This window comes from Mustela erminea, chromosome 9 (genome assembly GCF_009829155.1).
Source record: "Mustela erminea isolate mMusErm1 chromosome 9, mMusErm1.Pri, whole genome shotgun sequence".
Taxonomy (NCBI): Eukaryota; Metazoa; Chordata; class Mammalia; order Carnivora; family Mustelidae; genus Mustela; species Mustela erminea.
The window spans coordinates 99,750,975-99,773,694 of NC_045622.1; the positions used below are offsets into that span (position 1 = coordinate 99,750,975).

The 22,720-nt window shown below is 37.3% G+C and overlaps 2 protein-coding genes across 2 annotated transcripts; both read left to right on the forward strand.

Annotated features, from left to right (window-relative positions):
* Window positions 1-3,636: 3,636 nt before the first annotated feature.
* Window positions 3,637-4,608, forward strand: LOC116599915 (olfactory receptor 5D13-like). The gene has a single exon (XM_032359854.1). It carries the CDS (start codon window positions 3,637-3,639, stop codon window positions 4,606-4,608), a length of 972 nt encoding a protein of 323 aa, XP_032215745.1.
* Window positions 4,609-9,048: 4,440 nt separating this feature from the next.
* LOC116599917 (olfactory receptor 5D14-like) lies at window positions 9,049-12,140 on the forward strand. Its single transcript, XM_032359855.1, is given in 5 exon segments — window positions 9,049-9,095; window positions 11,160-11,521; window positions 11,524-11,613; window positions 11,616-11,677; window positions 11,679-12,140. Coding segments are annotated over 5 exon segments (1,023 nt in total).
* Window positions 12,141-22,720: the final 10,580 nt, after the last annotated feature.

Sequence of the window (22,720 nt, forward strand, 5' to 3'; positions counted from 1 at the left end):
GGAAGAATAGATTGACCATATTTGGGAAAAAAAACACAAATTAGTTTCAATGAAGTAAATCAGTGTTTCCATGGACAAAAATAAAGAAAAAAAAAAAGACCATTTTGTGTTAAATGAAAAGGCTAGAATCCAAATTCAAATTATGTTGTTTATACATCTCAAGACAACACATTTTGCAGAGAAAAAGAGGAAAATCACACGGCAAATGCTAACAGCAGTTATCTCTGAATGGTTGTATATGAGATAATTTATCCTTCCTGTGTTTACTGTAGTCACCATATTTTCTAAGTCAAATTGTGTATTTTCTATAATTACATTTTAGAGGAAATTCATGAGGTAGGTTTGATGAAACATTGTCTCCAGTGATTTGGAAGAAATTACATTCCTGTAAAATACCACCCAAGCTAGAATTCAATCTACTTTCTGAGTGTTTTTATGTCAAAAAAAAAAAAAAAAAGTTCACTACAAATTCTCTAGGGCCTAATTCCCTGAGGTCATGGAGTCATACATAAACCCGACACTTTGTTCCTAGGACTCAGATTCTCCCTCAGATTCTCACTCACCTAGGACTCAGATTCTCACCCTCCCTCTCACGCATGTCTGAGTTTTTCTAGATACTAAGAAAAATATATTCCTGTCATACTAATTAAAAATTATAGTCTACTGCTGCAATATTTACAAACATCTTAAGATTTTTAATAATGTTTGAATTCTAAAGGGGAACTTCCTTGGATACATTAATAAGAGGAAAAGGATCTTCAGGTGAGTTGGGCTCAGACTGATCTTTTTCATGTCATCTTTCATTTATATGGGGGACATTGAAGTCCTACAGTCTTTGAGATAGGGAACACTCTTCATTAGTCTAAATGCCACGATATCTCTGGGGACCATCTTTTGGCAAGCTCACATTGTTGAGCTTTGATTTCTTCCCCCTTCCCTAGGTAGCATATCATCCTGATTTTAAACTTGAGGATATCAACCTGTGTCTAGCGTAGCATAGTCACACTGAAAATTTAAGAGGAATCTTATAAAATCTGAGATTGTCCTCAACATCTCAAGATCTTATAGAAGGATAAGAATAGTATGTACAAAGTAATAGTAAACACAACAGATCGTGAAACTTTGATTTCCTGAGAGTAATGTTTGTAGGCATACCAAGAATGTGGAAAATATTGCTGGAGTGAAAGGGGACAGTTTCTTTGTGATAATAGTTTTCATTTAATGCTTCATATACTGCAAGTGTGGCATCAGCACACCAGAAAAAAAAAAAAAAAAGAGGTTATTTCAGGTCAAAGAAAAGAAAAACCAAATAAGCCACAATAAACGAGCATGTGCTGTTGATTATCAGTCAGGAATCCTGGCTTTAAAGAAGGTTGGATGCTAGGAAATGGCTAGGGTCAGGCTTTAGGTAAATCTGAGCAGAGACACTGAAATTTGATAAATGAGCTGATGGAAAGAACTAATTTCAGAGCTAATGACTGTCCCAGTAGCCGCAGTAATCACAGGAAGAAGAATCTGACATTCTCCCAGTGCAAGCTAGCAGCGCTAAGGGACGCTGGCTGTGCCTTGGCTGCTATGTCCCCCAGAGTAATGATTGCAATTTGCTAGGTCTCTGTATGTGCCAACCTGAGATTAGATAAGGAAGACAAGAAAGAGTCAGACAATAATGAGAAAGCGAAGGGGGAAACAGAATTTACTGAAGGACAGTAATTGGCAAAATGAGATGAAGAGTGTCAGAAGAAGATTCAGGAAAGAAAACTGGGCTTCCCCATGTGCCCCAAATGGCACCCACATGTCTATTGCAGCCCACTTTGGCCCTTAATTCATTTTTTATACTTTTAATAATATAAGGGTTGAAAATAATATTAATTAGTCATTGCCTTAAGAATTTTTTTTTTTTAAGGTGAGAGTGTGTAAGGCCACATCTCCTGGATTCCACAATTTTTAGACTCTGCTAAGTATATGAATATCATTTCCTAATTTAATGCTTGGATACCAGTGCAATATGTATAATTCCATCATTATTATTGACAAAATTGAAGCTCAGAAAATTTGAGTCAGTCACCAAAGATCACATAATAAGTGACAAAACCTGAAACTGAATTTAAATCTAGGTTTCAAGCACATGCTTCTTTCATTAGCTTTTTGTCCCTTTCCCACAGATTCTTTTTCTGCATATAGAAAATATATTTTCAGGAGTATTATCAAATAGCAGTGAGCTATGAATAAAATAATAGTTTCTTTCTACCTTGATCTGGTCAGATAAAATTAAAATAGTGTCTTTGTTTATGAGATTCATGCTAATAGGTTTTTTAAAAAAATCTAAACATTTCAAACATGTAGCTATTTTTATTGTCGAATGATTAAAGATACTTTTTTTTTTTTTTAGGTTTTATTTGTTTATTCATGAGAAACTTACAGAGAGAGAAAGGCAGAGGGAGAAGCAGGCTCCCCCCTTCAGAGCAGGGAGCCCGATGTAGGGCTTGATCCCAGGACCCCGGGATTAGGACCTGAGCTGAAGGCAGAGGCTTAACCGACTGAGCCACCCAGCCTCCCCGATTAAAGAGACTTCTGTGGTTATAAACTGCTTATGAATACAATATGCTTTGGTTTCTCAAAATAACAGGTACAAATAAACAAAGATTATATGACTCACAACAAGATAATCACATATGTAGCTTTAATCGAAACCAATGTCTCTACTAGAAATTTATAGGGTGATTATGTAACCACAGGTGTTTATTGTCATATTCTCTAGCTTGAGCAAAACACATTTTAAGTTAATCTTCAATTCAGATACTCTATGAGTATTTAATATTGTTTATGTTTAGTAAAGTTACCAGGTTAAAAACTAATACAATATTAAAAGGTATAATTATGGAATCTAGAGGAGTCTGCTGAAAGCATCCATGACACTAAGTGAGAAAATAGTTAAGTGGGAAAGGAAACACAGGAGTGGGGGAACAGCATGACACAAAGGCAAATATATTTATTTTACCAGGTTGTTACATTGTATTTGGAACCCTGAGGGGATTCTTGTAGCCATTGGATGGATTCAGTAGAAAGCTTAAGGATATGCAGCTAGGGCTATGTTCTATCAACATCTTATGGTGGCTTCTAAAGGCTGTCTTTCCTATAAGTTTCGGTTTGAATATCCTAGTTCGAGACATACTATTGCCTCTAATGTTTTACTTCTGATCCTTCCTTTATAAACTTGATTGCTAAATTTATCTTCATGGTTATGTCAGTGCTCTGAAAAAGCACAGATCTTCAGAATGATGGAGCTGTGAAAGATATGTGTTTTCTACAACAATGTACAGTAATTTTCCATCTGTTCCTGAACTTAATTTGTGCTCTGTCACTCAGGATCAACTTCTGTACCCAGCTCATTACTAATAAGTTGTGTAACCTCAGTCAAGTTCCTGACCTTATACACGCCTCCCCATCCTTAAGTAAAATATGAGGCCACTTATTTTATAACAGGATTTAATAAAATCCTGTTATTTGAGGATCTGAGTCAATATATTTTGGTTTTAGCACAATGCCTGCCACATGGTAAATGTCATAGTAATGTGCTATCATTATTATCACTGTTACTATTTTTATTTTATTTCAGGCTTTTCTCCAAGCACAGTCATGTTGTTAGCAGAAGGAAATTGGAGTACTGGAGCCACGTTCACCCTGTTGGGCTTCTCAGAGTACCCACACCTCCAGATTCCCTTGTTCCTGGTTTTCCTGACCATCTACACAGTGACTGTGGTGGGTAACCTGGGCATGATCATGACCATTAGGGTCAGTCCCCAACTCCACACGCCCATGTACTTTTTCCTCAGTCACTTGTCCTTAGTGGATTTCTGTTATTCAACCACAGTCACACCCAAACTGTTGGAGATCTTGGTGGTGGAAGACAGAACCATCTCCTTCATAGGCTGTGTCATGCAGTTCTTCTTGGCTTGTGCATGTGCAGTGGCAGAAACGTTCATGTTAGCCGTAATGGCCTATGACCGATTCGTGGCCATTTGTGACCCTCTTCTCTACATGGTTGTTATGTCCCCAAAGCTGTGCACATCCTTAGTAGCAGGGCCATACATATGGGGTCTAGTCTCTTCCCTGACCCTCACCTACTTTCTCCTGACATTATCCTTCTGTGGGTCTAACATCATAAATAACTTTGTTTGTGAGCATTCTGTCATTGTCTCTGTCTCCTGCTCTGACCCCTACATCAACCAAATGCTTTGTTTCATCATCGCCATTTTCAATGAGGTGAGCAGCCTGGTCATCATCCTCACGACTTATATTTTCATTTTTGTCACGGTCATAAAAATGTCTTCTGCTGGTGGGCGCCAAAAAGCCTTCTCCACCTGTGCCTCCCACCTGACTGCCATCACCATCTTCCATGGGACTATCCTGTTCCTTTATTGTGTACCCAACTCCCAAAACTCGTGGCTCATAGTAAAAGTAGGTTCTTTGTTTTATACAGTGGTGATTCCCATGCTGAACCCTCTGATCTATAGCCTCCGAAACAAAGATGTAAAGGAGAGTGTAAGGAAGTTAATGAATCACTCAATACGATTTTGTCGGAGTTTCTTATTTCCAAAAGAGATTTGATTTATTGTATTGAGAATTGTCTGATGTTTCTAGTAGAGATGATGGACTCAAATTATTTAGTCAATTGACTGAATTTTAAAATCTTTGGTTGTAATAAACCAGTTATTTGATTATTTTATTTCTATTCACCCCAAAGTTTGGTAAAAGAGCTATGAATCATATGTGAAGTAACATAGTATTGCCGATTGAATAGAACCCCCCACCCCCAAATAATTTCCATGTCCATCTAAGAAGCTCAGAATGTGACCTTATTTGAAGATAGGATATTTGTGGATGTAATTAAGATAAGGTTTAAGATGAGATCATGCTGGATTAGGTCAGGCCCTAAATCCAACAAGTATGTCCATATAAGAGACAGAAAAAAGGGCACACAGGGAAGGCTATGTGAAGACTGGTGTTTTGTGACTACCAACCAGATGGCTCTAGGAGGATGTAAAGAAGGATTTTCCCCTAGCAACATCAGAGGGAACAGGACACTGATAGCACCTTGATTTCACGTTTCTGGTCACAGGAACTATGAAGAAATGCATTTCTACTGTTTTAAGCCACCACATTTGTGGTAACTTACTACAATTTTTCTAAAATCTTATTTAACAGTAAATATCAGGCCATAACATCCAAGTCTCTTAAATTGCATATTGGCATGGTACATCATTTTAAAAAACATTTTTCAGTTTGGGGCACCTGGGTGGCTCAGTGGGTTAAGCCTCTGCCTTCAGCTCAGGTCATGATCTCAGGATCATGGGATCAAGCCCCACACTGGGCTCTCTGCTTGGCAGGGAGTCTGCTTCTCCCTCTCTCTCTCTGCTTGCCTCTCTGCCCACTTGTGATGTCTGTCTGTCAAATAAATAAATAAATAAATAAATCCTTTTAAAAAATGAAAAATTAAAAATAAATAAAAATAAAAACGTTCTTCAGTTTTATGTAAGAGAATTTTAGGGTTATGGAGAAATTCTGAAAACTGATAAGTAACTAAGAATGAAAATATGGAAGATTAGCAATGACTCTGGAGGCGCTTTTTCTAAGATCTGGCCAACTTCTTTGCTCCTTCTCTTGTACTTTTATTATAGTATAGGAAATGATGTGAAACATGATGACTTTGAATACCAAATAAAAATTATTTTACACAAATTTACAAAAGGATTACCACAGGGATCAAAAAAAAACTGGGTGGCTCAGTGGGTTAAAGCCTCTGCCTTCGGCTCAGGTCATGATCTCAGGGTCCTGGGATTGAGCCCTACATCAGGCTCTCTGCTTAGCAGGGAGCCTGCTTCCCCCTCTCTCTCTCTGCCTGCTGCTCTTCTACTTGTTATCTCTCTCTGTCAAATAAGTTAATAAAATCTTTAAAAAAAATCAGTTATTTATCTCACATGTCTCACAACCTGGTGTGTCAAAACTGATTTTTGTAAATGCTATTTACTAATAGAGTGAATATTGTAATACATTTCAAGCATAGTTTGTATAATTCCACTTCTGCTTTTAAAGCTTAATCTTTAGTTAATTACACATTTTACCTGCTGGCATAGCTTCATCTACCAGACAAATATGGAATGGTTATAACTATTTTGACTGAAATGTTCTCTAAAATTGATTATTCAGGGCCACCTGAATAATGGGTGGCTCAGTGGGTTAAGCCCTGGCCTTCAGCTCAGGTCATGATCTCAGGGTCCTGGCATCCAGCCGCCTGTCAGGATCCCTGCTCAGCAGGGCATCTGCTTCTCCCTTTTCCTCTCCCTCTCCCTCTGCTCCTCCCTGGCTTGATTCCTGCTCTCTTTTTCTCTTCCTCACTCTCTCAAACAAATAAAATTTTTAAAAAATTAATTATTCATTTGTTGGTCTTAACCCACTGATTGAATTTTGAAAAAAAATCAAAATGTTCTCTGTTTCTTTCTTGCTAATCATATTTGTATCACACAAGGTTCCTAGGATATGCACAGTATAGATATGCAACATTGTTACTGTAATTGAATGATAATCACATCTCCAAGAACAAGTGTGTTTATCTTAAATATGACTTTTTAACTTCATCTTATGCTGTAAAAGTAACACAAACCTTTGTCTTACATGCGAAAGTAAATAATTATAAAAAATAAATAAGTATCCTACTTCTAATTTTCCTCAGTTATAAAATCAGAGATTCCATATAACTTTACCATATTATTCTGACCAATTACTAATATACTATATTGTACACTTTCCTGATAATGCAACTCAAGTTTTGTTCACTCTGGGAAATGAAACAACTTTCTGTTTTAATTCTACCAAGGAGGACTGTGATTCTCTTTCTCCATGTCTGTGTGGTATTGTGTTTATAAAGGATACAAAATATATATACTTCCTCTTCTAAGACCTTTATGACAAAGTAACCATTATCAATCTTTACCCTTCAGAACTAATTGATTTATTACATATGTTGTGGTACTTTGGCTTATGAATGGAGAAAGGGTGAATTATCTTTGGACTTAAGTTGTTTGTGAATAAAAAAGGAAAACAGGTGATCAGCAACCATGAAGAGAAAGGCAGAAAATATATGTGAGTTTATTCACTTATTTATTTTTAATTTAGTGGAATATCTAGCCAAATCACCAGAATTCCCATTAAACCAAAAGTATCAAACCAGTGATTTTCAAACTTTATTATTCACACAAATTATCTGAGGTACTATCAAGTGCTGATTTGGATGCAGCGGGCATGTGAGGGGCCCAAGATTCTCCATTTCTAATAGACAGCCAAGTGATGTCGGTGATCCTAGGCATTGGACCAGACAGACTCTGGGTAGCAAGACTTTAACCAACAGATTTTAAATGAAGTTCAGTTGGTGTGGACTCACGTCTGTGTGCGGAGTCCATAGAGTCCTATAGAATGAACTTGTTTCTCTTTTCTTCCATTGACAACAATTTGAATAATTATTAAAATCATTTTGATCATGTTAAATGAAAGATTTTAATTATGAAATTTTAGTAACTGCACAAACTTTATAACAAGCACACTTCTGTGAATATATGCAACACTTAAAGAAATAAAGTTTTCATCATTCTTGAGTGCCTAATATACTCTCCTTTTAAAATTCCTCTGAATCATTCAAATCTTTGCAGACAAATTTCCTGCAAGAGTGAGCCAGGTGAAGAACAGCAGGATAGGAAGTCGGAAAGACAGGAAACATGATCAAGCAGAGCTTTGTAGTACATTTTAAGAGCTTTGGCTTTTATTTTGAGTGAAATGGGGAAACACCACAGGGGTTTACAAGAGTGATTTGGTCTAACAAAAATTTTAAAAGAAAAACCTTGGCCGATGTTGAGAACAAGCTGTGAGATGAGAAAAAGGGTAGAAAAGGTAGAAATTGTTTAGGGGTCTGTTTAGTGGACAAAACGTGAGGGATTCTATTGTTCTCTCTTGAGTTATAAACCACATGCCATCCTCTCTCTCTAGAAAGAGAGAGAATCTTAAGCAGTCTCCATGCCCTAGCATGGAGACTGATGTGAGGCTTGATCTTACGACCCTGGGATCATAACATGAGCTGAAATCAAAGTGCCCCTGACTGCAGGATTCTTCTGCCAGTCTCACTTTGGCTCGTCATGTGGCTGCAATCACTTGGGAGCTCTGCTGGGGCTTAAAACTGTAAATGAAGTCACTCTTTTGTTGGGTGACTTGGTGCTGACCTGGTTGGAGTGCCTCAGTTTCTCTCACAGTCTCTCATCTGCTGGTAAGTTACACTGGCTTCCTTATACGGTGATCTCAGTACAGTGTGTAAAGACTGGAAGCAGAAGCTGTAAGGCATTTCCATGCCTCTACTCCAGAACCTACTTGCCATCATTCCCACTGCATTTTCTATTTGATTATTATTATTATTTTATTATTTTTGGAGGGGGTTAAAGAAGTCACACTTCCAGCTTCATGGATCCATCACTGTGTTTCCTAGTAGAAACATTACTCCTCTAAACTACCGAGGCTCATGGTTTCTTACTGGAAATAGAGGGTTAGCAGGTGGGTCATTAAGGATAATACGTAGAAGATCCACTTTCATTCCCACCCTGCACCCTCCAGTTCTGGGTCCCACAAATTATTGGAGAAATAGCAATGTTTCCTGGTTTCAGATTTAATGCACATAACACATTTTGGAGGTGATTCTTCTATCCCTATCAAGTATTGACAACAAAGCTAGCCCATAATCAAGTATTAAAAAAAAAAAAAACTATTCCAGTGTTCCAGGCATACTTTTTGAATTTCTAAATATTAGATGAATTTTCCTTAAATGCTGTTTTTCAGGAACACCCCAGGGCAGGACTATAGAGATATAATGGTGTGTGTGTGTGTATGTATATGTGTGTGTGTGTGTGTGTGTGTGTGTGTGTGTGTGTGTTGCCAGCGTGCTGTGTAGAATCGTCTGAAAATAAGGCCCAGCATTTTCTTCCATATTTGGGTTGTCATAGGGAATACGTCATGAGGCTACAAGCTCAAAGCTTTGAAGGAGAAAGCAATCCTGGACTGTAGGTATCTGGATCACTTGCTCCTGCATTCACTTCTGTCTTCAGGAACAGGAGTGCTGTGATGTTATGTGTTGGTGAGTCAGACAACATCCAGTTTGTGATTACGGGTGTGGACTGCATGGTAACTTGGTAGCCTATTGTCAGATTATTCAGTCTCTATCAGGGTCCATGAACAGACCAGAAGCTCTTTTTAAGAAGGTGAATACTTATTTGCAAAAGGAGTCAATGCTTTGTTTTAAAATCCCAAAAGTCTGATTTGTAATTCACTATAAAGTCTCATCCAAAATTCTACAGAATTTGTTATTTGCAAATATACATCAATGACAATTACATATGCTGGGTCATATGACCCAAATAGCGCAGCAGCTGGCATGGAGGACTGAACTTAATAGAATTTTCTCTTGATCTGGGATGTACTCAAAATGGACAGACTTTTGGGTATCTTTTTTGTGGATTTTTGTAACTTGTCTAAAATTAGTATATGTGCCCTGCAAAATCAAGGAGTCCACTGAATTTTGGTGTAGATGAGGCAGGATTAGGAAAATAATAGCTCACCCTGGTTTTATTCATCCAGAGGGCATTTTAATTACCTGCCACCAAAGTCTGGTAGTCAATTTGAAGCTGCAATTTTCCATGTAATTTTGAGGAAATTTTAATCATTAAAAATTGTACATGACACCTGGCATTTGCCTTAATTACCTGTTTTGATGCTTGTGAGGAATGAGCTGCTTGTGATTCTCCAGAGGTTGAGTCCCTAGGGCTAAAGTGTTTGGTACAACAGCCTTGGTGGCCCAGTCATACTCAGCTTACAGAGAAACAGGAGGGTGGTGGCCTGTTTCTCTGTAGTAGGTAAGTTTATTCAGGTTTTCTATGAAACTGTGGGATTATTATTTTCCTGATATGGTAACTAAGGTCTTCTTTTATTTTACTTTTCATGTTAAGTCACAGTAAATGCTATCCAATTGTGAACCCAACAATATTAAAGAAAGGTTAATCCTCATGGAAATACTCAGCTTTAAGTCTATTTCCAGCCATTTTACAAAGAATAGAATGAACTTACCAGCTGGAAATGGATATTTATTCACATCCTCTTTAAATGCACTTGAAACTGGCATTTAAACTTTCACAAATGAGTTGGTTTTAAGAGATTCCTACCTAATAAATCTTGGGAACCACAGACTTATATACATAATGTCTGGGCTCTAAGGGAAACTAAGCCTTTGGGTGTAAACCTAATAAACCTCTGTTCAGAAATCAAAAGGAAGCATTGTCCTTCTAAACCCCTCAGGAGCTAATCCATTCAGCTAGAGAAGTAGCCTTTACTAAACAAAAGGTCTTAAAAGGGGATTGTAATGCTATTTTCCTAGATTTCTCTAATATTTTGCTTTGCCTTAGACTAGAAACATATCTTCTTAATGAGTTTATTGATTTGTGTATACAAGCAAGTTATCTCAGCAATGTAAATTCTGGGGCAACCATTGCATGTTTTTTAAAACTCTTTCACTAGTTTATGCATTTATATGCAAACACTATCAGTTACATACATATTACCCCACTAGCTAATGTGTGAATGTACGGACTGCAATACGGTAATTTTTTTTTTAAGATTTTATTTATTTACTTGTTTGAGAGAGAGTGAGAGGAAGAGAGAGAGAAGGAGCACAGAGAGGGGCAGAGGTTGAGGGAGAAGCAGGATCCCTGCTGAGCAGGGAAACCAATGTGGGACTTGATCTGAGGACCCTGAGACCATGCCTGAGCTGAAAGCAGACACTTACCTGGCTGAGCCACCCAGGCACCCCTGGTAATTATTTCCTAAGGAAACACAAAATGCAGTAGAAATTCAGAGACATTTCAGAGATTCAGCTCAGAGACCCAGTTATATCCATAGGAGATCTGCATGAGGCATGTTCTGTATGGAAGAAACTAAGACTGATAACTCTAGCTTCATTCTCTCTCTCTCTCTCTCTGTCTCTCCCACCATGTGTGTGTGTGTGTGTGTGTGTGTGTGTGTGTGTTTGTATGTACCATAAAGCAACATGTACTTTTGTCACTAACTCCCCAAAGCTTCTCTTTGACAGAAACGACCTCTTCCTGTACCCTGCCCCCCTCAACGCCTTTCGAGGGCATTGTGGTGATGGCGGTAAAAAATCTGAGTGTGGAGACAACCTTTGCCCTCCTGGGTTTCACCGATTACCCAGAACTTCATATACCTCTTTTCCTTGTGTTTCTGATCATGTACATTATCACTGTGGTAAGAAATCTTGGGAGGATAGTAATCATCAAGATTAACCCCAAATTACCCATGCCCATGTATTTTTTCCTCAGCCACCTTTCTTTGGTCGATTTTTGTTACTCTTCTATCGTGACTCCCAAGCTGCTTGGGAAACTGGTCATGGCAGATAAAAGCATCTACTACTTTAGCTGCATGTGCAATACTTCCTGTCCTGCACCGCTGTGGAAACCGAATCCTTCCTGCTGGCAGTGATGGCCTATGACCGCTTTGTGGCCATCTGTAACCCTCTGCCTTACTGGTGTCTGGCTCATATCTCTGGGGTATGTTTGGTCCCCTGGTACTCCTCTGCTATGCTCTATGCTCTCCAGCTAAACTTTTCTGGACATAACATAATCAACCATTTTTTCTGTGAATATACTGCTCTCCTTTCTGCCTCGAGCTCTGACCTACTCATTCTCCATCTGCTGCTTTTGGGCTTTGCCACTTTCAATGAGGTGAGTAGACTACTGATCATCCTTACTTTGTACATTTTTATTTTTGTGACTGTACTTAATATCCGCTCTGTCAGCGGGCATCGCAAAGCCTTCTCCACCTGTGCCTCCCACCTGACCGCCATCACCATCTTCCACAGGACCATCCTTTCCCTCTACTATGTGCCCAACTCCAAGAACTCCAGGCACACTGTCAAAGTGGCCTCTGTATTTTACAGAGTGGCCAACCCTATGCTGAATTCTCTGATCTACAGCCTGAGGAATAAAGATGTGAAGGATGCCCTCCAGAAATTAATAGACCCCAAAGTCCCATTCCACTGAACTAATCACAACAGATGTTTTTAATCCCAATGAACAATGGTAACAGAAGCTTGTAAAACCTTTAGCGTACATTGGCATGAGGTTTTTTAAATGACTTTAATGTTACTGCATTGTGAATTGGTAAGCTCAAATCTCCTGAAGATGCAAGGTAATTCTGGATTTTGATTCATAAAGTTTTTATTTCTTCAAATTGCCTAAAAGCAAACACATAAAATATTACAAATCCCAAGAGATGATTCTGTGTGGGGAATAAAGGTACTGAAGGATCATGTTAACTTGCCATAGAAAATGCCTTTCTGATTTGTTACTTCTTATGAAAACTAGTTACTTGCTTTTTTTTTTTTTTAAATCAACATATAATGTATTATTTGCTTCAAGGGTACAGATCTGTGAATCATCAGTCTTACACAATTCACAGCACTCACCATAGCATATACCCTCCCCAATGTCCATAACTCAGTCACCCTATCCATCCCCCTGCCAAGCAACCCTAAGTTTGTTTCCTGAGATAAAGAGTTCCTTATGATTTGTCTCCCGTCCCAGTCCTATCTCGTTTCATTTTTTCCCTCTCTACCCTCCATGACCACTGCCTTCCTCTCAAATTCCTTATATCAGAGAGATCATAGTACTTGTTTTTAAAGTTACGTGTGTGTAGTCACTAAAGCACTGTCTTTTTGGGGAGATGCAGATGGATATGCTGTGTGATAAAAGGAAAGGATGCTGATTCTTTTCTGACACCTTCATCCTTGGGCTTTATGAATTCTATGAACAGACGGTCTTACACTTCAAACAGCTTGTGTTGAGAAGTACACAGGGCAAGGACAATTCTATCTGTTGTGTAGATAATGACACAGAGTTTCAAAAAACTAGTCTAGAAATGACTGAAATGATTGATCTATGATTAAAGGGTCTCAACTCTGTGGACTACAAATCTAGTGTCCTTTCACGGTATTGTCAAGGCTATTAGTCTGAGAGGTCACAGACGTTCATTTTCTCCTAGATTGTCTGGGACAATCTCTAGAGTCATTTCAATATTCTTTCATTATGCTTGGATAGGATTACTCAGAAGGCTGCATTCTCAGTATTATCAGGTCTGGAAATCTCTACAAGATAGTCTAGTTCATATGTATTAGGCCTGGGATGAAGGCAATCTATGTTCTACTGGGGCGTACTGAAGAATCATATTTCGAAGTTTCTGTTCTAATGTTTATACGAATGACTAAACAAGAACAAATACCTTAAAAATTAAATGGTAATAGGAAGGCTAAATTTAAAGTCATTATTATTAAAAGCAGTGTCATATTGGGACAAATAGAGAACCATATGAAGAAAAAGATAAAACTAGATGTCTTCCTTATTTCACACACCAAAAGAGAGTTCTAAAAGCAAGTTTGAAACTTGGATTACATGAATATACAAAACTTCTTGCAAAACAACATAAAGGAAATTAAAATGACAAAATGAGAAAAAGTCACTACTTATATCACATATAGTAGAGAAGAAAATGACAGTCTTAAAGGAAAGTTGACATGAAATATAATTAAGTAGTCTATATAAAAGGAATAAAAAATACCCTTTAAATATTTGAGGATTTTTTTTAGCCTCAAACTAATAGAAATACAAAGGAAATCTGCCTTGAGGTATCACTTCTCACCTATTAGAAGGACAGAAATCCTAAAGTTTACTGATATATCAGGTAAGTGAATCTGCAGGGAAATAGACATTTTATACATTGGGGTCAGGAAAGTCACATGTTTCAAGTGATAGGAGCTACAAGCAACCTTACATACACACTCATCCTCTTCTAACATTGATGGTTCTAGGAATCATTCCCAAAGACAGAGTAGCAGATAAACTGTAAATAATATACTCACTAGCATTATTTATAATAACAACATACTGGGTGCAACCCAGCATAAAGGTGGCTGAGTAACCTATGTGTCACAGTAAAAAGTATCTGGTCATGAGGAAAGAGAAACCTTTCTATTTATTGCTGTGAAGGACATTTTCCATGTTCTCCAGTTCATTTTCTTAAAGGAATAAAGACAAGACGTGGAATATTTTTTCTAGGAAGAGGTGAAAGAAAACTTTGAGGAATATACTTTGTAGCTTTTTAGTTTTCTTTAATATTTTATTTATTTATTTGACAGACAGAGATCACAAGTAGGCAGAGAGGCAGGCAGAGAGAAGGGAAGCAGGCTCCCCGCTGGGCAGAGAGCTGGACACAAGGGTGTGGGGGGCGCTCCATCCCAGGACTCTGGGCTCATGACCCCAGCTGAAGGCAGAGGCTTTAATCCACTGAGCCACCCCGGCACCCCTACTTTGTAGCTTTGACTTAGAGGAAATTAGATATTGGACATGTCTTAAAAGAGATATATTTAGATCAAAAGGTAAAAATAAATATTTAAAACTTGAAAACAGATAATCACGAATCTATTTATAATACTGGAAACATGATCAAACGGTGTAAACATTTTTTCTAAAGGACAGCACTTTGAGTATATCTTCCCACTATATACGATGTTTATTTTAGTATACATAAGTAACTATTAAAACACCATTGAAACCAAAGTTATCAGCATGAGGGAAAATTACAGCTTTAAAGTATGGAAAGGTAAGTAAAAAAAAAACTTTTCATCTTAATTTGAATTAGAAATCTAGATAGAAACTACTTTTTAATTTTAATTTTAATTTATTTGTTTATTTTTGGCCTTCTAAATAATACCACCAATAATGACAACTCAGTAGCAATGAGTGTCCTTATTCCCCAAATTTCTCTGAGAGGAAATATTTGCTTTGTAAACAGAACTGGTTTTTTGTTGGTGGTGGTGGCGGCTTTTTTGTTTGTTTGTTTGTTTGTTTAGACAAATAGTTGATCTGAAATCTGAGGCAGAGATTTAATGAACGTTGTGCAACTTGATTTTCCAGAAAGCAAGAATAGTATTAACAGCTAGTTGGATCATTTCAAAGAGACATAGGAGACAATGTGAAATGGCTCCAACTAGCTTATAGTTGACATGCAAATAAATATTGACTGCAATTAATTTAAAGCCATAAAATGTGTTTAAGCCTAAAAATTAAAATCTAGATACTTAAAAAAAAGTCATTGACTACTATTAAGGGTTGTTGGGGGGTTCAAGGCATTACTCTTAAAACTAGTAAATAGATACATATTTATTCTGTCTTTCCTTTATGAATTGTATTTTGGGGTCACCTAATGGTCTATGAGGGGAAATTCAGAAAGAATGAAAAGTAGAAAATAGGATGGAATTAGAAAATCACTATCTCTGCGATCTGAATAAAAATTATGGATCAAGGCAATGGCCTCAATAAGTATTAAAATCATTAAGCAAAGTGTTGGTGGGAAATGCTAAAATGAAGTAATCTAGCTAACACTACCTGAATTCAGAGATCACACTGAGAATCACTAGGAGTCAGACAATCAGTTAACAGGTGCTTTGAAATTTGATGCAATGAGAGTCGTCAGAACCACATATGAAGAATTCTTGCCTAACGGAAACAACAAGAGAGACCTAGAACTAGTAAGATTTCTTGGTGTATCATTTTTAAAGAGCTGGATCAGGAACAAGTCAAAGGACACCAAACAAAGCAGTAAACCAAATGAGGGACATGCAACATTCCACAAATGGTCTAATTTTTGCATAAGATTACCTGAACACACATACATGTAGGTGCACATGTGCCTGAACACACAAACGCATGCACACGCACACACACACACACACACACACACACACACACACACAGAACTGTTACATAAGATATGGAACATAATGTTACATAATACACTGTTTTCATAAGAAAGGAAACTTATTTATAACAGCTAAATGTGTGTGGAATTTTTAAGAATATATTTTTGTGAGGTGCTATTTTGGCAAGGGTACATATTTTCACATTTTTGTTTCCTTGATTATTTTCAAAAGACTTAATTTTTTAAGATTTTATTTATTTATTTGTCAGTGAAAGAAAGAGCACTCACAAGCAGGGGAGCAGCAGGCAGAGGGAGAAGCAGGCTCCTTAATGTGGGACTCTATCCCAAGACCCTGGGATCGTGACCTGAGCCAAAGACAGATGCTTAATGGATTGAGCCACCCAGGTGTCCCAAAGACTTAAAGTTTTAAAATTTCACAGATAAGTCTTTTTAAAGTTTTATTGTCTCAGATTATTTCTGCAGACCTGAAATTACTCAGTGATTTTCTTTTTAATGAAAATGTACTACAGAAGTACTCAACAAACGGCATCTGATATTTTGTCGTTCTAAGAAATACCAACCTAGTGTCATAAATAGGGCTTTAAAGGACACCCACAGATATACCCAAGTAGGTTTCCTTCTTTTTCATTCTGCCATAAATAATGTCACCCTGAAATATCCAAGTTATAATTTTGCAAGCAGGTTTAGACAGCAGAGAACATCACCTCAACTGCAGAATTATTGAGATGCATAATAAAACTGAGTGTATGCTTTTTCTAGTTTTTATTTTAAATCCACTTCCATCCAGTGTAATTCAAGTTTCGGGTATATAACTGAGTGATTCTACATTCCAATAGACTACCCAGAGCTCATCGCAAGTGCATTCATGAACACCCACCACTTATTTGCCGCCCCTCCCAGTAACCCTGTGTTTGTTCTCTATAGTTCAGAGTCTGTTTCCTGGTTTGCTTCTTTTACCCCCCAACTGTGTTCCTGTGTTTTGTTTCTTAAATTCCACATATGAATGAAGTCATGTGGTATTTCTCTGTCTCTGGTGACTTGCTTTGATCAGCCTGATACCCTCTAGCTTCATCCATGTCAGGTGCTGGCGAGGATGCGGAGGAAAGGGAACCCTCTTACACTTGATGGGAATACAAACTGGTGCAGCCACTCTGGAAAACAGTATGTAGGTTCCTCAGAAAGTTAAAAGTGGAACTACTTTATGATCCAGTGAGGACACTACTAGGTATTTACCCAAAGGATACAAAAATATTGATTTGAAGGCATGCATGCACCCCGATAGGTATAGCGGCATTATCAACAATAGCCAAATTATGGAGAGAGCCTGAATGTCCATGAATTGAAGGGATGAAGAAGATGTGGTATATATATAACTCTACGGTCAACTAATCTTCAACAAAGCAGGAAAGAATATCCAATGGAGAAAAGGACAGTCTCTTCAATGATAAGTGGTGTTGGGGAAAATGGACAGCCGTATGCAGAAGAATGAAGCTGGACCACTTTCTTACACCATACACAAAAATAAATTTAAAATGGATGAAAGATCTAAATGTGTGCCAGGAATCCATCAAAATCCTAGAGGAGAACACAGGCAGCAAACTGTGACCACAGTCACAGCAACTTCTTACTAGACTCATAGCTGGAGGCAAGGGAAACAAAAGCTAAAATGAACTATGGAGACTTCATCGAGAGAGATCTTCTGCACAGCCAAGGACACAATCAAGAAAACTAGAAGGCAGCCTATGGAATGGGAGAAGATAATTGTAGATAACATGTCTGACAAAGGATTAGTATCAAAAATCTACAAAGAACTTATCAAACTCAATATCCATAAAACAATCTAGTTTAGAAATGGCCAGAAAACATGAGTAGACATTTTTTCAAAGAAGATATATAGATGATTAACAGACACATGAAAAGATGCTCTACATGACTCATCATCAGGGAAATACAGATCAAAACCATGATGAGATAGTACCTCATACCTCTCAGAATGGTTAAAATTAACAATACAGGAAACAACAGATGTTGGTAAGGATGCAGAGAAAGAGGAACCCTCCTATGCTGTTGGTGGGAATGCAAACTGGTGAGGCCACTCTGGAAAACACTATGGAGGTTCCTCAAAAACTTAAAAGTAGAACTACTCTATAATGCAACAACGGCACTACTGCATATTTATCTAAAGGACACAAAAATATAGATCCAAAGTGGTACATGAGCCCCAATGTTTATAGAAGCATTATCAAAAATAACCAAACTATGAAGAGTCCAAATGTCCATTAAATGATGAATGGATAAAGAAGAGGTAGCATATATATATATATATATATATATATATATATATATATATACAATGTAATATTCCTCAGCCATCAAAAAAAATGAAATCTTGTCATTTGCATTGACATGGATGGAGCTAGAGTGTATTATGTTAAGGAAAATAAGTCAATCAGAGAAAGACAAATACCATATGCTTTTACTCATATGTGAAGTTTAAGAAACAAAACAGCTGAACATCTGGGAAGGAAAAAAAAAGAGGGAAGCAAACCATAAGACACTCAATGATAGAGAACAAACTGGGGTTGATGGAGGGAGGTAGGTGGGGAATGGGCCAAATGGGTGTTGGCTACTACAGAAAACACCTGTTATGATGACCGCTGGGCATTACATGAAAGTGATGAATGCTAAATTCTATTCCTGAAACCAGTATTATACTACATGCACACTATATGTTAACTAACTAGATTTTAAAATGAAAATTTGGGGAAAAAAAGATGTGGCATATCTATATAAAATTTTACCATGCAGTACATGATCTTGAAAATTTCAAGATTTTTGTTGTAATAAACCTGACTAGAGATAGGAAGTTCAGTGGAGTGGGCATTTCTTTAGGTTTATGTTTTGTTTTATTTTGACTGCACAGTTTCAATAATTACTTCTGAAACATTCTTATTCTCTGTGAACTATCTCCTCTCTGTAGTGAAATTCCTCATAGTTCTGGTAGTTTGGCTCTATTTCCAGTTCCTTTGGAAAGTCATATTTATTATTCATTAAAGATTCATGGTACACTGACTTTATGTTGGTCATTCACCTAGGAGCTTGGAATATATTAGTGAGCAAAGCAATGAATGGTCTCTGCTTTCCTGGAAGTTTTGTCTTAGTAAGGGGAACCAAACAATATACAATAAAAGAAATAAATAAAGGTTAAAATATATTTGAACTGTGTGAAGTAATTTAAACACTCAATTAGGTAATGGAGTAGGTCCTGTAGGAATATAGTTAAGTTCCTGGAAGAATTCACTGAAAAGGTACATTTCAACAAAAACTTAAGGGAAAGCATTTCAGCATGCAGGAAACGTGAGTAGAAAAGACCATAGAGAAGGAGTGGGTAATATTAAAACAACAACAACAAAAAAAAGCAAGGGACAAAAGCAAGGAGGTCAGACTAGCTGCAGGAAGCAGAGGTAGGAAAAAGTAATAGAATAGGACAAGATTTCAAAGGGGCTAGGTCATTTTCTCAACTTGATACTTAACTTTGTAAATATTTCTGCTTTAATTCTCAATGAATCATAAAGACCTAAAATACAGATCTTCACACTTACCCAACAGGTTAGAGTGGATGGTAGAAAGAGGCTCATGCCCAGCATATAGTTGTCACTCAGTATTTGGTAAAGATGATTTTTATAATTCCATAATATTGATAATTGTAAGATGGTATGGGAGTAATTAGAAGTTGAGGAAGTGATTTTAAAACATAAATTTTGGGGGTGCGTGGCAGGCTTGGTCAGTTAAGCATCTGCCTTCAGCTCAGGTCATGATCTCAGGGTCCTGGGATTGAGCCCCATGTCAGGCTTTCAGCTCATTGGGAAGTCTGCTTCTTTCTCTCACTCTCCCTCTCCGTTTTCTCTCCCTCTCTCTCTCTCTCACATTAAAAAAAAAATCTATAAAAAATTAAAAAATAAAATAAAATATAAATTTTTCTCTGAAATGTTCCCAGTGCTTCTCCAGGTTTGTAAGAATTACATCAGAGAAAGGTGATTAATTTTAATTGTGGATTTCATGACCTCAAGAGAATGGGCAAGTCATAATCCCTTGAGTTCGTATCCCAAAGGTTGTACTACAGATATAAGCATATATCCATCAGTTCCAGCCAGGAGAGGCCCTACATGTGCCATCATCAGGTTTGTTTTAAGATTCTAGAGACAGATTGATATTAACTTCAGGATAGGGTATCTATAAAACAACATGGGAGGTGGAAATTTACCCTTTAGATATAGACAGTTCTTGAGAAATATTTAGTCACTGCAAAAGTAACATATCTAAATATGCAAGGAAGGGAAAGTGCATTTATTCACACAGTTTTGTGTTAGAGGGGCTTGCTCAGATGAACAAGGAGTACCTGTTGTGGGAGAATACAAGAAATGTGAAAACTGGGGATGTAAATTGTCTTGTTTCTATAATTTACTGAATAAATAGGCAAGGTAGAATAGAGAAGATTTAAATAAAATGAGAATAGCAGAGTTGGAACAGACTCTATTGTGAAAAAAACTGAAAGGGACCAGCTTTAATTAAGATTATAAAACAGGAAACACATGTGTCTAAACAAAAATTACAACAAAACGGGGGAAAAGGGCGCCTGGGTGGCTCAGTGGGTTAAGCCGCTGCCTTCGGCTCAGGTCATGATCTCAGGGTCCTGGGATCGAGTCCCGCATCGGGCTCTCTGCTCAGCAGGGAGCCTGCTTCCTCCTCTCTCTCTGCCTGCCTCTCTGCCTACTTGTGTTCTCTGTCAAATAAATAAATAAAATCTTTAAAAAAAAAAAAAAAAAAAACGGGGGAAAAATAGGTAAGAAGATTACAGCTCTTATGTTTATTGGATTCAGTGATACGGGATATTTTTACCAACAATTTAATAATAGCATTTGGGGTACCAGGAGCATCACATTAAATGTAACATTGGTTTAAAATAACTTCTTTTTTTTAAGATTTTATTTATATATTTGACAGACAGAGATCACAAGTAGGCAGAGAGGCAGACAGAGAGAGAGAGGGGGAGAGAGCTCCCTGCGCAGCAGGGAGCCCCTGTGGGGCTCGATCCCAGGACCCTGAGATCATGACCTGAGCCGAAGGCAGAGGCTTTAACCCACTGAGCCACCCAGGTGCCCCGTATTTTTTTTTTTTAAGATTTTATTTATTAGAACATCAGTCAGAGTCTGATGTGGAGGAATGGACACATGTTGGGATTCCAATCAGGGCTCTAGTCACAGATGTGTAGACTGATCCTTATTTACATGTCTTAGGAAAAGTCAAGTTTTCTCCAGCTTCTGTTTTGTCATCTCTAGAATAAGGAAGTAGACATTATTATATTTATCATCTATTCTAATTTTATTATTCATCAAGCAACGCAGAAGGATTGACAGGAGCCCAGCAGTTGAGAGGATTACTCTGGGAAAACTAATTAAGATTTATTTTGGATATCAGATTTACTGAGTCAGAAAGAAAAAGATTAAAGTGTTATATGAAATGAAAAGTAAAGGCACAAATATAAATTGTTAAGGGTGTTTATTCTTATATATTTTTTAAATTTAAGTTTAATTAGCCAACATATAGTCCATCATTAGTTTTTGGTGTAGTGTTCAACAATTCATTAGTTGCTTAATACCCAGTGCTCATCAGATCACTTGCCCTCCTTAATGGCCATCACCCAGTTACCCCATCTCCCCACCTCCCTCCCTTCTACAACCCTCAGTTTGTTTCCTGGAGTCCAGAGTCTCTCATGGTTTCTCTGTCTCTTTCTCTGATTTCTTCACATTCAGTTTTCATTCCCTTCCCTATGGTCCTCTGTGCTATTTCTTACATTCCACATATGAGTGAAACTAATTGTCTTTCTCTGCTTGACTTATTTCATTTATCATAATCCCCTCCAGTCCCATCCATGTCAATGCAAATGGTCAGTACTCATCCTTTTTGATTGCTGCATAATTTTCCATTGTATATATAAACCGCATCTTATTTTATTTATATATATATATATATATATATATATATATATATATATATATATATATAAAATCATCAGCTGATATGGACATCTCAGCTCCTTCCACAGTTTGACTATTGTGGACATCGATACTATAAACATTGGGGTACATGTGTCCCTTCTTTTCACTATCTGGTGTAAGGTGGTATCTCATTGTGGTTTTGATTTGTATTTTCATGATGGCAAGTGCTGTGGAGCATTTTTTCATGTGTCTGCTAGCCATTTGTATATCTTCTTTGAAGAAGTGTCTGTTCATGTCTTCTGCCCATTTCTTGACTGAAATATTTTTTTGGGGGGGATGTTGAGTTTGAGAAGTTTTTTATAGATCTTGGATACCAGCCTTTTATGTGTTATGCCATTTGCAAATATCTTCTCCAATTCTGCAAGTTCCCTTTTAGTTCTGTTGACAGTTTCATTTGCTGTGCAGAAGCTTTTTATCTTGATGAAGGCCCAATAGTTTATCTTTGCTTTTGTTTCCCTTGCCTTTGGAGACGTGCCTTGCAAGAAGTTCCTGCAGTCAAGGTCAAAGAGGGTGTTTATTCTTCATGGCACAGTATGAACCTATGACAAAAAATTAATTTGTTTGGAAATTTGTCATTTTTGTACTGTTTTTAGGACCAGCAAAATCAATCATCATATTATGCTAGCCATACCATTTATGAATTTATAATGTTCAAGGACAGCTAAATGTGCTATAGGAAGATTTGATTTAAAATAACCACAAATCCCTTTATCTCATATTCTTCTTTGTAAATATTAAACATTACAGTTGAGAACTTACAAATTTTTAAGTCAGTAATTGTATTGCTT

Excerpts from the sequence above, each read along its gene's own strand:
- LOC116599915 (XM_032359854.1), top strand. The coding sequence starts at position 3,637 with ATGTTGTTAGCAGAAGGAAATTGGAGTACTGGAGCCACGTTCACCCTG.